This window comes from Parasteatoda tepidariorum, chromosome 9 (assembly GCF_982258835.1).
Source record: "Parasteatoda tepidariorum strain Cologne lab strain chromosome 9, Ptep-v5.0, whole genome shotgun sequence".
In the NCBI taxonomy this organism is placed as follows: Eukaryota; Metazoa; Arthropoda; class Arachnida; order Araneae; family Theridiidae; genus Parasteatoda; species Parasteatoda tepidariorum.
This window is the reverse complement of record NC_141763.1, coordinates 25,635,950-25,648,922: the sequence shown is the minus strand read 5'-3', so window position 1 is coordinate 25,648,922 and position 12,973 is coordinate 25,635,950. Positions and strand designations below refer to the sequence as shown.

General features: G+C 31.9%; 1 protein-coding gene across 13 annotated transcripts in view; it reads right to left on the bottom strand.

The window, feature by feature from the left end:
- Positions 1–12,973, bottom strand: part of LOC107440114 (uncharacterized) — a 97,715-nt gene that overhangs the window by 19,601 nt on the left and 65,141 nt on the right. For 4 of the 13 annotated variants that reach the window (XM_071186585.2, XM_071186595.2, XM_087151098.1 and 1 more), the window contains 4 exons: positions 10,629–10,736; positions 7,692–7,799; positions 5,810–5,917; positions 2,315–2,422 (listed from right to left, as the gene is read on the bottom strand). In XM_071186585.2, the coding sequence (XP_071042686.1) occupies positions 2,315–2,422; positions 5,810–5,917; positions 7,692–7,799; positions 10,629–10,736 (432 nt within the window). Of the gene's footprint in view, positions 1–2,314; positions 2,423–5,809; positions 5,918–7,691; positions 7,800–9,965; positions 10,074–10,172; positions 10,281–10,628; positions 10,737–12,973 lie in introns of all 13 variants that reach the window. The other 9 variants (XR_015429069.1, XM_071186582.2, XM_071186588.2 and 6 more) reach the window with 4 other exon arrangements.

Below are 12,973 nucleotides of genomic sequence, written 5' to 3'. Positions count from 1 at the left end.
TAACTTCTTATAACCTAGTGCTATAAAATCAATGGAAATACTGACGCTGTTAATAGTTACAAATGAGTTTTCGTAACAATGTATGATCGTTCTAATTGATGTGTATTTTCCACCGTTTCGTCTAGTTTTTAGTAAGTCTTATTTATATCTAGTAGAAATAAACATGAAGAATAAATAGGGGCAAGCATACATTATAAATATGAGAACAATAATATCAACACTTAGATATTTAATTATTAAGGACTAGATGAAAGGTATAAGAAAGATACGAGTTAACTAAGTAGTCATAAGTATATAATTCTATAAATTGAGATTCCACTAAATAGTTAAATAAATTTTAAAAAATTAAGGAAAAATTTTTTTAGTTATTGAAGTGGTAAAATAAGTGTTATATTAATATGATTTATTTTACAAATTCGAAATATTTCTGTCCACCATAAGGCAATAATATTATAAAAATGTATCGGATATTAATGCACTGTACATTCTAAACACTGAAAAGTGATAGGCAAAATAAGAGAATATTTACTTGGTAGAAACAAATACTATTACCATTTTCAAACAAGTGTTTTTTATCGATAGACCAATGTGACAGGTCATTTATTAATAAGCAAACGGCATATACTTAACTACTACGGCATTTCCGTAGCTTCAAAAATTATTTTTCCTAATGATATCAACAGTAATGTATTGATATTTAAATAAATTAGAAATAAAAGGATACTGTCCACCTCTACGCATGAAAAATGGTCATGCACTTTAGTTCAGAAGAAAATTTTATAAAAATTTAATTTTTTAAAAAAATTTCTGATTCAGTACACTACAACTGGGGTAAATATTTCGCTAAAACTTCAAATGTAGGAGAGTATGTGATGGAAGAAATAAGTCTATTTTTCCCTTCATTTTATGGTTAACCACTTGATATTTATTAATTAAAAATATAAATTTTGATCAAGGATAAATTTCATATCTGAACATAGTTCGAAGAGTTATGACATATCACTGGTTCAAAACTTAACACGTTCAAGCCGGGAAAAGTTAAAATACTGGTACGGGAAAAGAGAAAATACTGGTAGAAGAACTATTTCAATATTACATAATATTCGGGAGGAGTTAATCGATTCTCAACAATATCAATTCACTGTAAAGAAATTTATCACGGTGAAGAAGCAATTCAATATAAAAACAATTGGTAGTTATGGATTTTTATTATTCCCGGAAAAAACTAAAAAAGGAAATTTATTTGTTACCAGTTTTTACTCTAGTGCGCCGCCAAGATGAGAAAATCTAGCGTGACCCACCGGTGGGTCATCCCGGCGTGAACGTGTTAAACGACACTTCTGCACTCACTTCTCATTCAAATAAAATGAGAAGTAGGTGCAGAAGTGTCGTTTTAGTTTTGAACCAGCGATATGGGTAACAGTTTGTGAATAATTGATAGCAAAAATTTACCTGTAGAATTAACATGAAGTTGCAGCTGCATGGTGTCGCAATATTAAATTTAATCTAACTTGTACCAATTCTTGTACCCAAAATCATGTTAAATAACCATTTGTTTTTGAAATAATTAACTTTTATCAAGTTATTAATGTTACTGCATGCCAAAAAAAACAATAATTTTCTGAGAAAACTTTAGGTTTTTGCGAAGAAGTTGTTTCTTGAAGAAACTTTTTCACACAGACAAAAAATGTTTTTGAATTTAAAAAGCTGAACTGGTAAAACGAAAATTTACGTAACTTTGGCTTAGTTACGTGTTCACTGGAAACGAAACAAAATGTAGCTCGTTACAGTTAACACGCTGAATGCCATGGGGGTCACCGGTGACCGGCAATGAGTTCGTTCGTAGTGCCACGAGGGTCACCGGTGATTGGCACTGAGATTGTTCGTAGCTCCACGGGGGTCACCGGTGACCGACGAAACCAAGATTATTAGAAAAACATAATTCGAGTAAATTTTTAATGCTTTTAATTTTTTTATATTATTATCGTTTCCAAAATGGTTTGAAAAAATTAATGCAATACATACTGAGAATATCATTTTGGCCAGACGGGGGACAAACCATGTAAAATTAGCTTGGCATTCAACGTGTTAACGTACTTTTGCTATAGTGTAAGATCGAGATTATAATGGATCTTTGCCAGGTGTGGTGGTAGCAGATTCGATTATAATTCGATTGGCTATTTTGAAGCTGCTTGTTAAGTAAATTGTGAAATCTAACCTGAAAAACCTACTTTTTCGCCATTTTAACTTAATGTGTTGTGTGCAACCCTGTGAGAGCCCTGGAATTGAAAACAATTCATAGCTTATTATTTACCTGGTGTATCGTCCGGTTTAGGATCTTTGTGCTTCAAGCCAAATGAGTAACTAGGATGCGAATCTAAAACTGATTTGACACTTTTTTCAGGATCATAAGCTCCCGGAGCTAGACAAATAAAAACAATTCTTATAGCGATTCGTGCTATTGAGTCTATACAATTTATTTTACTGTTATCATTTCTAAAAATAAGTCTATGCCTAGATCCCAGAAATATATAAAGCGGTAGTCAAATAACAATCTTAAATGTAATTCGTTTATGCTTGCGCACACAAATCTCTCTGCAAAATTTATAGGTTTAAGTCATTTGTACGTAGTGATGATGAAAACCATTCTAAATTTAACTAATTAAATAATAGAGGGCTAAATCTGAAAAATTATTACCACTCTAAATATTTAAATAAAATATTCTTATATTTCAGAACACACAATTTATTATACTCCCAGAGATGCCAACTTGCTCCGAAGAGCAAATATATATTTTAAAGTGGTAGTTTATGAAGTATGATTTATGGTTTAATAAATTCAATTTAGTAGATTTTTATCTACCACTATTTCTAAATAATTCGTAGCCCTATATAATTCACCACTTTATAGTATTAAAGTCACCAGATTCCAGATGAAGACGCCCTAGGAGACGAACGTGCCTTGCGAGTTCTCCGAGCCGGAAGCTCGGTCGCCAGTCAGCGGGATGACCAACGATGAGTTCCGGCCAGCTAATCGTCACCACCTCCCTGCCTTAGCGATGATCTCTTCCTCTCTTCGTGAGTGTTTGATGCAAGCCTGATGACTGCAGTTCTTCTGCAACGTCGATCAATGTTTGAAAGACAGAATATCAAGATGAAATAGTTTTCAAATCCAGCCAACGTGAACACACCGTGTAAGCGGCAGTAGTAACTTGTTTAGCCTCGACGTACGTGAACGTGATGATTGCATTGACCTTTCGTTAGTAGCATTTAGGCCTGTCCGACATGTTAATGGCGGTCATTTGCGTTTGAAACCGACTGGTCGAAGCATGTATCGCAAGTAGGAGTCTGGCTTTACTAACATCTATTGTCCCTCGGGTCCTCGCCAGTTTAGCTACTAGCGGAGACTGGAGATGTTAATTATGAATTCGAGATAAGTAATCTTAAAAACAGCGAGATGTTTTCCACAAGCAAAGCACAGTAGACTTCATTTTTGTTGATTACTCTCAACTCTTTTTCAAGTCACCACAGCTCTTCCGCACCATGGCAATGTGCCATTTTCTCCCCACTTCAACTTTAGCATTATGCTTATCACCTCAGGGCTTCACCTCAACGATCCTTACTTCATGATGAAGGGGTAAAAGGCCATCTTGGTTCAGGGACCCCGATCAACCAACCAGACCAGACCAGTATTAAAGTCATGCTATAACTTTTAAAAGGCAAGCAAAAATAGTTAAATAATTGCAAAGCTTACTTTGTAGTTATTTACCGTTTTTTTAATTATTTTGGCATGTCCGGAGCAGTTGGCATCTCTGTACTCCGTGATCAAATGTTTTAAGTAGGCCTGCCAACCACTACGCTGTTTCTAAAATATTTCATATAAAGTGGTAGACAACGCAACTTGTTTTCGTTAATTAAGAAGGAATAGAAGACTCATTTTGTAAGTTATTTACGCATTCATGACTGCAAAAGTTATTTGAAAACCAAAGGTGACCAACAACGGGTCAGTGCAGAGAGCAAAAGTCAGTCAAGAAACTTTCCTCACTTTCTAACAGCACAAAACGGTCAGCCTTAAAAAATAAGCAAAAGGAACAACGCTATCCTCTCATTCATTTTAACCAGTTAACGCCCAGCGTCATATATTTAGGACAGTTCCTTTTTTCAAAGACATTCATTGTGGTGTGAATCTTTTTTCATTTATCTGAGTGAATTAAATGATTCTCAGATATCACAGTGATTTAGTTATTTCTGATTAGATCTAGAGTTATAAGGAGCAAGTGCTTTTTGATCTATCAAAGACTTTTTTAATGCTCTAACAGTTGAAAAACCAATTAATTTCGATAATATATTGTACCGCTTTTTCCATAAAACCACTTTTTGTATCATTTCAATATATAAATTCGGGACAAAACGGGTTAAAGCAATTCAACTACCTCACTGGCTATTCTTCAACCAACACGATGAATAGGCTAAGGCCATATTTGGCTCATGTACCCAGCCCTATTTGTTAAGTAAAGTGAAGTAATCCCCCCAAAAAAGCAAATTAAGTAAAAGTTCCTAATTAGCAATTTCTGGATCAGCGTATTTCATTTAGAAAATATTTCTTCAGATCAGTGCGACCTCAAACAATAGTTTCTAACTACAGTGACATAATTTAGCTCTTTGTTGTCTTAAGAATAGTGGTCGCTAAACGCTTAAAACCGATCAGTGACTTTTAATATTTGTTGAATTAGTGTTGTCAGACTGGCTTCATTGGCGCCAGAAAGGGTTTAGAATAGTAAGAGCTTATTTTGCTTATCACGAAAACTAACTGCAACTGAAATGATTTAGCCATCAGTTTTTCCTATTTGGTTTTACTTTCAGTCCTGCAGCCAAATAAGCACAACAGATAAGCTTATTTTAAATTTATCCCTATATTAAACGTAGTCCTAGTAGTCGATTTATCTGGCCACCTGGCGGCCAAGAAGCCCTTTTCCCATTCATCATGAATTTGGGTGCCGTTTGTAGTTAGCAGGCAATTCTAGTACCAGTATTTTGTTGAAACCTATCCCATTCGTAATGGAATTTTAGCACTGTTTTAGGTTGGACATTGATGTTAGCAGGCAGTGAGGTTGTTTTTAAGGTTAGGCAGTGGCACTACCTGAAAGTTGGTACTGAAATAAAATTTAATTCAGATTGATATGGAAATAAATTTAAACCTTGCAAAAAATAAGATGTTTTTGAGGTTGAGAGGTGAAAAAAAATACACCTGAGGTAGAAAAAGGGGTTAGGTTTTGCATTAAAAATAACCTCATCAATAAACTTCAATTTAAATCTTATAAAATCAACCTCATCTATAGCTCAGCATTACTTTTAGTTGAAATCAGGTGAAATTATTCACACCTTAAATAAGCTTATAGTTGCTTGAAGTTTAGAAAAGTTTACCTGTAAACCTCAAAATCAACCTTTCTAAGCTCGTTGCTATATGTCAAATTTTCATCAACCTCAAAACAACCTAGTGAATAAAACAACTTCATATACCTTAATTATAAACCTTGGTTGGTTAAGTCAACTTCTAATAAACCTCAAAAACACCTTAAATTTTGAAGGGAAAAAACACGAATTTAAAGAAAGAGTTTCGTGTTGAAAAAGACAAACGATCAGGAGACGTTATTCATTAGAAAAGTTTCTCGATATAAAATAAAATATATATATTTATTGCAAAAAAAAAAAAAAACACTTATTAAGTTGTGCGCAATACGAAAATTCTTTCTAAATGAACTAGTGACTGCAATAAGATTTAAATCAGTAAAAAAAAATTGTAACATACCAGGATTGTTATCAAGCTTTGGATCTTTATGCTTCTGCCCAAAACTATATTTAGGTGTTGAATCCAGAACCGTTTTCATGCTTTTTTCTGGGTCATACTGGCCTGGCGCTAAAGAAGAAAAGAATAAAGATATTTTAATTTTTACTATTAGTATATTATCTTAATTCCATACATCAAGTTACGACAGGTGTTCGTAAAAAAACTTCAAAGTAGAGTCTAAAAACTGAGATGTTAAAGATGCGTTTGTTAATAAATGTTACACAGATAATTATCATACTTTGAAAAAAAGCACTCGTCTTCATACTATCCTAATCCTTATAATTTTTGAAAAGCGTCTGATTTTTTTTTAGGTATTTTTGACCAAACTGTGAGCACCACAGTTTGCACTTTGCCTATACTCAGAGTATATTTAGAAGATTCTATATTTCTATTCCAAATTATCTAAATATTCTAAGAAAAATTTTACTGTACAATCAAAAATACAGCAGTCGAAGAAGTCATGGAATTTGTCGCAATTCAATTTTTTATCTTTTGACATACATATCTTGTTGAATTCGTGAAGATATTTTCGGTAGATTGTGTCAACACTATGGTTAACACGTTGAATGTCACGCTAATTTTACATGCCTTGCTCGTCTGGCCACACACTACAAACTAAATTTGCAAATATAGACAGATTTTGCTAGTTTATAAAAGGTTTAGCATGACATATCTGACAAAAGTGGTGAATCATATAAGCCTACGAATTGTTTAAAAATAAAAATCTACTAAATTGAATTTATTAACCGGTTAACGCCCAGCGTCATATATTTAGGACAGTTCCTTTTTTCAAAGACATTCATTGTGGTAGGAAACTTTTTTCAGTATTTTCATTTATCTGGGTGACTTAGAAGATAAACAGATACCACAATGATTTAGTTATTTCTGACTAGATCTAGAATTAAAAGGAGCAAGTACTTTTTGAGCTATCAAAGACTTTTAGAGAACCCTAACAATAGAAAAACCAATTAATTTCGATAGTATATTATACCACCTCCTTTTCCATAAAACCACTTCTTGTATCATTTCAGTATATAAAGTCGGGACAAAACGGGTTAAACCAAGAATCACAATAATTAAGTAAATCTTGAATAAATTTTCTGCAATTCCATAAAAGAGTGTAAATTTTATAGTTCTATATCATGTTATACGCTGTCAGCCAGCTGTTTTTCGCGGCCTATGTGAAAGGTCAGTGTCAGCAAGCGGTTGCAGAAGCAGCCTAAATGTAATTTCAGTATCAGCCACCGGTGGTTGACGTGGCCTAAATGTAATTTCAGTGTCAGCCTCCGGTGGTTGACTTGGCCTAATTGTAATTTCAGTGTCAGCCACCGGTGGTTGACGTGGCCTAAGAGGAAAGTCCAGTGTCAGCCACCGATGGCTGACGCGGAGCTCAACGTGTTAGCTAACTTTGATATCTCCTCTGCGCAAAACTTGCTGATGACAACCAAAAAAAAAAAAGAGTTTCATCCTTCGCATTTAAACTAATAAGCCTATTTTTTTTAAAAAAAATCGGTTTTAGTTATTTTATTTGTTTTACTACACTTCAATTTCTTGCTTAAGTACAATTCAATTAAAATTTTTTTTAGCTTTGTTGCAGTTTAAATAAAATTTGTTTTCTTATTTGATAAAATGTAAATTATTAAGCAATAAACCATATTCAAAATTTAATAAAAAAAACTTTTTTCGCTGATAGCTAACACAGGGATAATTCAGAAGCTTTAAAAGTTTGGTGACTGTTGCTCTAGTACGACATTAACAAATGAATTGAAATTTTAAAAAAAAAATATATTTCGATTCTGTAGAAATAAAAATAATTGCTAATTATCTGGGCGGAATAACTCACCAGGCATATTGTCCGGTTTAGGATCTTTAGGTTTGTGACCAAACGAATATTTCGGCGTAGAGTCTAATACAGTCGTCATGCTCTTATCGGGATCATAAGCACCGGGAGCTATTAACAAACACAACATGAACAATATTGCTACAAAAACCTTTATGGAATTAACATAATAAGTCTCATAATAACTATACATAAAAATAATTATGAATGACTACACATTTAGTATACGCATAGCAATAAATCAAATGTATACATTATGTAATCAAAATGCTGAAATCCAGAATGCTGTTAAAAATAACTGAAAGATTCTGTCATTGAAATTATGAATAGCACCAAAAGTAGCAATTTTAAAAAGCTTTTCTATCACTAAATGCTGTAAAAATAATACAAAATGCATGTTAGTGCATCAATTTTTTGTAAAATTAACGTACTAATATGTAATCACTTATACCACTTAAAAACTAATTACTTCTCAGATGTATTTCTTTTTTTTTCCTTCAAAAAAAAATAGTCAAAATTAGCAGCTTAATTGCAGGGATGCCAACTGCTCCGGACTCTGGAAAAGTTTTAATAAAGTGGTAGTGAATTAAATAGCTTAACTTGCAAAATAAGCATAGTTACGCCTACTTTGAAAAACAGTAACCAAATAATAATTGCTCTTAGGTTGCATGTTACATGATTTTTATAATTTTTCATATTTAGTGGTGAAAAAATTATTTAAAATTAAAAATACTAAACTAAAAATAACTTAAATTTCTTTACCGCTGGAAAATACTATTTTGCAAAGCGGAGCAAGTTGGCATCTCTGTAATTATTTCTATAAAAAAGAAACAAATTGCATGACGGCAACAATATAGTACGTAATAATAAAGAATAAATATTTGGTCTCAAAATCATGCGCTTATTTATTACATCGAATAGAAGAAATTATCGTTAAAATAATAAATCCACAAAATATAGCTTATTAAAAAAAATTTAAAGCCCCAAATATTACTAGTTTCTAGCCAAACAAATTGTCAGTAAAAAATAAAATATGGCACACTAGATCAGGATATTAAATCGAGGAAAATCGATAATTTTTTAGCATCATGATATCATAATAACGATATTTCAATGTATGCATAGATTAAAACATCGTTATTATGATATCATGATGCTGAAAAAAAATTTTTAAAGTTATATATATATATATTTAATTAGAAAAATAATAAAACAATTTCACGAAAAAAACGTAAAGGTTCTCAACAGGACGCATTCCTTTACGACGGCGAAAGATACATTTCAAAATGAAGTATAATTATCCTAAGATAAAAAATCACTCCTTAATACTTCTACGCCTCTAAAAAAGAATAAAATGTAATTTTAAATGAGTTTAAGATAAAAGAAGAAAAGCAGTAAGCAAATTTATCGATATGAATTTAAAAAAAATAAACTTGTGTTATAATTAGATATACGCGTCTAACAGTTAACAAAAATGTTAAGAAGAAAATATATAACGAATGTGTGCTTTTAGTTTTATCGTATAAAATACTTGGAAACAAATAAATAAAGCAAATTTCATTTCAGTGCCGCCATCGGTGAAGAAATACTTTAATAAAAATTTAAGCAACAATAATAAGTTAAAAAGTTAATCAAATAAATAAGAAAGATATTTAATTCAAATTGTAAAACTTATATAAAAAAAAGACATTGAAATAGATAAAATTTTTAGAGCTTGATATATATATATATATATATATATATATATATATATATATATATATATATATATATATATATATATATATATATATATATATATATATATACATACCCTCCAACTTATGACGATTTTGAAAATAATTCTTTCTAGTGGTAGCGAACCAAAGTAGAAATTATTAAAGCAAATGGATCTCTCATAAAACTTTTATCAGAACTTAAGAATCTAGCCATATGGCCTGCACTTTTATAAGTAATAGTGGACAAGTTACGCTAAAATCAATTTTTTTTAAATATTAAGACATTAATTTTGCTACCGGCTGAAAAGAAGATTTCTGAAACTACGGAAATTCCGTAGCAGTTGGAGGGTATGTATATATATATATATATATATATATATATATATATATATATATATATATATATATATATATATATATATATATATATATATATATATATATATATATATATATATATATATATATATATATGTACATTCTTAACACGTAAAACGAGACGCGCAATTGTTTCGCGTCATTGTTTTCCTAATCAAGGAAGTTTATTGAGTACACTTGCCTGGTATGTCATCAGGTTTATGTTCTTTATGTTTCACTCCAAAAGTGTATTTAGGTGTGGAATCAAGAACTGTTTTCATGGCTTTTTCGGGATCGTAAGCTCCTGGAGCTGTACGAAGAATAATATTAATACTTATTAATAAAAGTTAACTATTATTTGATTTATGGAGATTTAAATTAAATTTTGCGTTACTAAAAATATACTCGCCTGGTATATTATCTGGTTTTGGTTCTTTACGTTTTGCTCCAAATGTATATTTGGGAGTGGAATCTAGTAATACTTTGATGCTTTTATCTGGGTCATATGCACCAGGAGCTGCATGTTAAACATTAATTTTTATACAAATGTTTGATTGTTAATAACATGAGTCAGACAAAAAAAATCGAGAGAACGGTTTACTTACTTTACATAAAACCGTTTATTTTATCATGCTTTAATGATATTTTCATTTTTAAAACGAATTTAATAAATTTGAATTATTTTATTACTTTATTAAAGTTTAAAAAGTGATTAAACTTGGAAAAGCGAACAGCCGTCATCGAAATATGTTGTGAAGTGACAAAATGTGTTGTTTACCGAAAAATCAATCTCAAAGTGTTTGAATCTCAGTGTATTTTATATGTTTTAAACAAATGAAACCATCCAAAACAAGACAGAACTTGCCTGGCAGGTCGTCTGGTTTGGGTTCTTTGTGTTTCGATCCAAATGTATACTTTGGCGTTGAATCTAATACTACTTTGATACTTTTCTCTGGATCGTAAGCACCCGGAGCTGTGAGATTAAAAATTAAGGATTAGTAAAAAAAAATTAATATAGCTTTAATATGGCATACTTATTGTCAGACATAAATAAGATAAAATTAAATATAGCGTTATGACATTAGTTCAAATAAATATTTTTAAGTTAATTCTAAGTCTAACGAATGACAATAATGAGAAATTGATGAATTATACTAGATGTACTATTCTTTATATTTATTCCAAAAATATAAAGCAGTTGTTAAGTGAACAAGCGTAATCTTAAATCATGAATTTTAATTTTAATACGTTGAGCGCCACGTTAATTTTACGTGGCTTGCCCATCTGGCCACGGTAAATAACTACAAACTAAATTTGCAAATATTAGACGGATTTTGCTATTTTTTTAGAAGGTTTATCATGAAATATCTGAAAGAAGTGATGAATAATATATGCATACGAATTATGTAGAAATAGTGGTGGATAAAAATCTACTAAATTGAATTTATTAAATCAAGAATCACAATAATTAAGTAAATTTTGAATAAATTTTCTGCAATTCCATAAAAGAGAGTAAATTTTATAGTTCTATATCATGTTATACGCTGTCAGCCAGCTGTTTTTCGCGGCCTATGTGAAAGGTCAGTGTCAGCAAGCTGTGGCAGACGCAGCCTAAATGTAATTTTAGTGTCGGCCACCGGGTTGACGCAGCCTAAATGTAATTTCAGTGTCAGCCACCGGTGGCTGACGCGGCCTAAATGGAAAGTCCAGTGTCAGTCAGCGATGGCTGACGCTGCGCTCAACTTGTTAAATAATGAAAAGTAAACAAACGTAATAGTCTACTGACACCAGCAGAGCAATTAAGAGTGTACCACCGATTATGTTTTACTGATCAACCAGTTCACATCAGAGAATTTGAAATGAGTGTAGAGCCACTAAGATCTGAAGCAGAATAATGTGCAGTTGTTGTAAAATTATTGGTGGACTGTTGAGCGCAATGCAGACATTTATGGTCAGATGTTTGTTCTTCAGGGCAAACAATAACACAATGATGTGAACAAATTTACAATTCTTTGTGAAGAGCGTAGGCCTTCACGAAATTATCCACTGTTTTGTTAGATGTCCAATGTAACAATACACAGGGCAAGCAAACGGATTGATTACACATCGCCTCCACAATGAAATATATTTGTGTAGCGTTATGATTTTTGTGTAACATTTCGAATAAAGGTACGGTTGAATCACCGACAGCCATTGAAAATAGTGTTGTTTTGTTTTCTTCTGTTCTAGCGGAATCATAGCTGATAAGATTTTACATTCACTTTAAGAGCTCTCATGTTTATAGAGAAAGTTATACACATAAATTACATTGACGACATTTTCAAGGCATAGTATTTTTCTATGTAATGCAATTTTTCAAGGTATAATATTTTTCTTGGTGATGCCATTTTTATAAGCATACCAGTTCCGTAGCAAATTTTAAGGATAAGTGTTTTTTAAATCTTACCGTAAGCTACCGTGTGAAGATTCAGACCTACAGTACCGTTTTTAAATCTTATTTTTTTTTTATCGAGTAAAGATTTCTGTCCTACAGTACCGTTTTTTGAATCTTACTGTAAGCTATCGAGTGAAGATTTCTGTCCTACAGTACCGTTTTTGAATCTTACCGTAAGCTACCGAGTGAAGATTTCTGTCCTACAGTACCGTTTTTGAATCTTACCGCAAGCTACCGAGGGAAGATTTCTGTCCTACAGTACCGTTTTTGAATCTTAACGTAAGCTATCAAGTGAAAATTTCTGTCCTATAGTACCCTTTTTAAATCTTACCGTAAGCTATCGAGTGAAGATTTCTGTCCTACAGTACCGTTTTTGAATTCTACCGTAAGCTACAGAGTGAAGCTTCTGACCTACAGTACCATTTTTAAATCTTATCGCTAGCTACCAATCAAAACTACCAAGTTTTTAAAAATAAACCATGCATTTATTGGTACATAAGTTCAGTGGTGGAATCAAGATTAGCCGGCGGAGATACTATGTATCTCGCGTTCGAAGGATTTTGTTTTTCAATTTTAGCATCTAAAAGGTACAGGCAAGAAAAAAAATCAGATTTTGAAATTCCAAGACTATTCTACCATAATGTAAGATAACTGAACTTGCCTGGGGTCTCTTCTAACTTAGGGTCTTTTGGTTTTAATCCAAAAGAATATCGAGGTGTTGAATATGATATATTCTTGATGCATTTTTCTGGTTCGTATGTACCAGGAGCTACAAA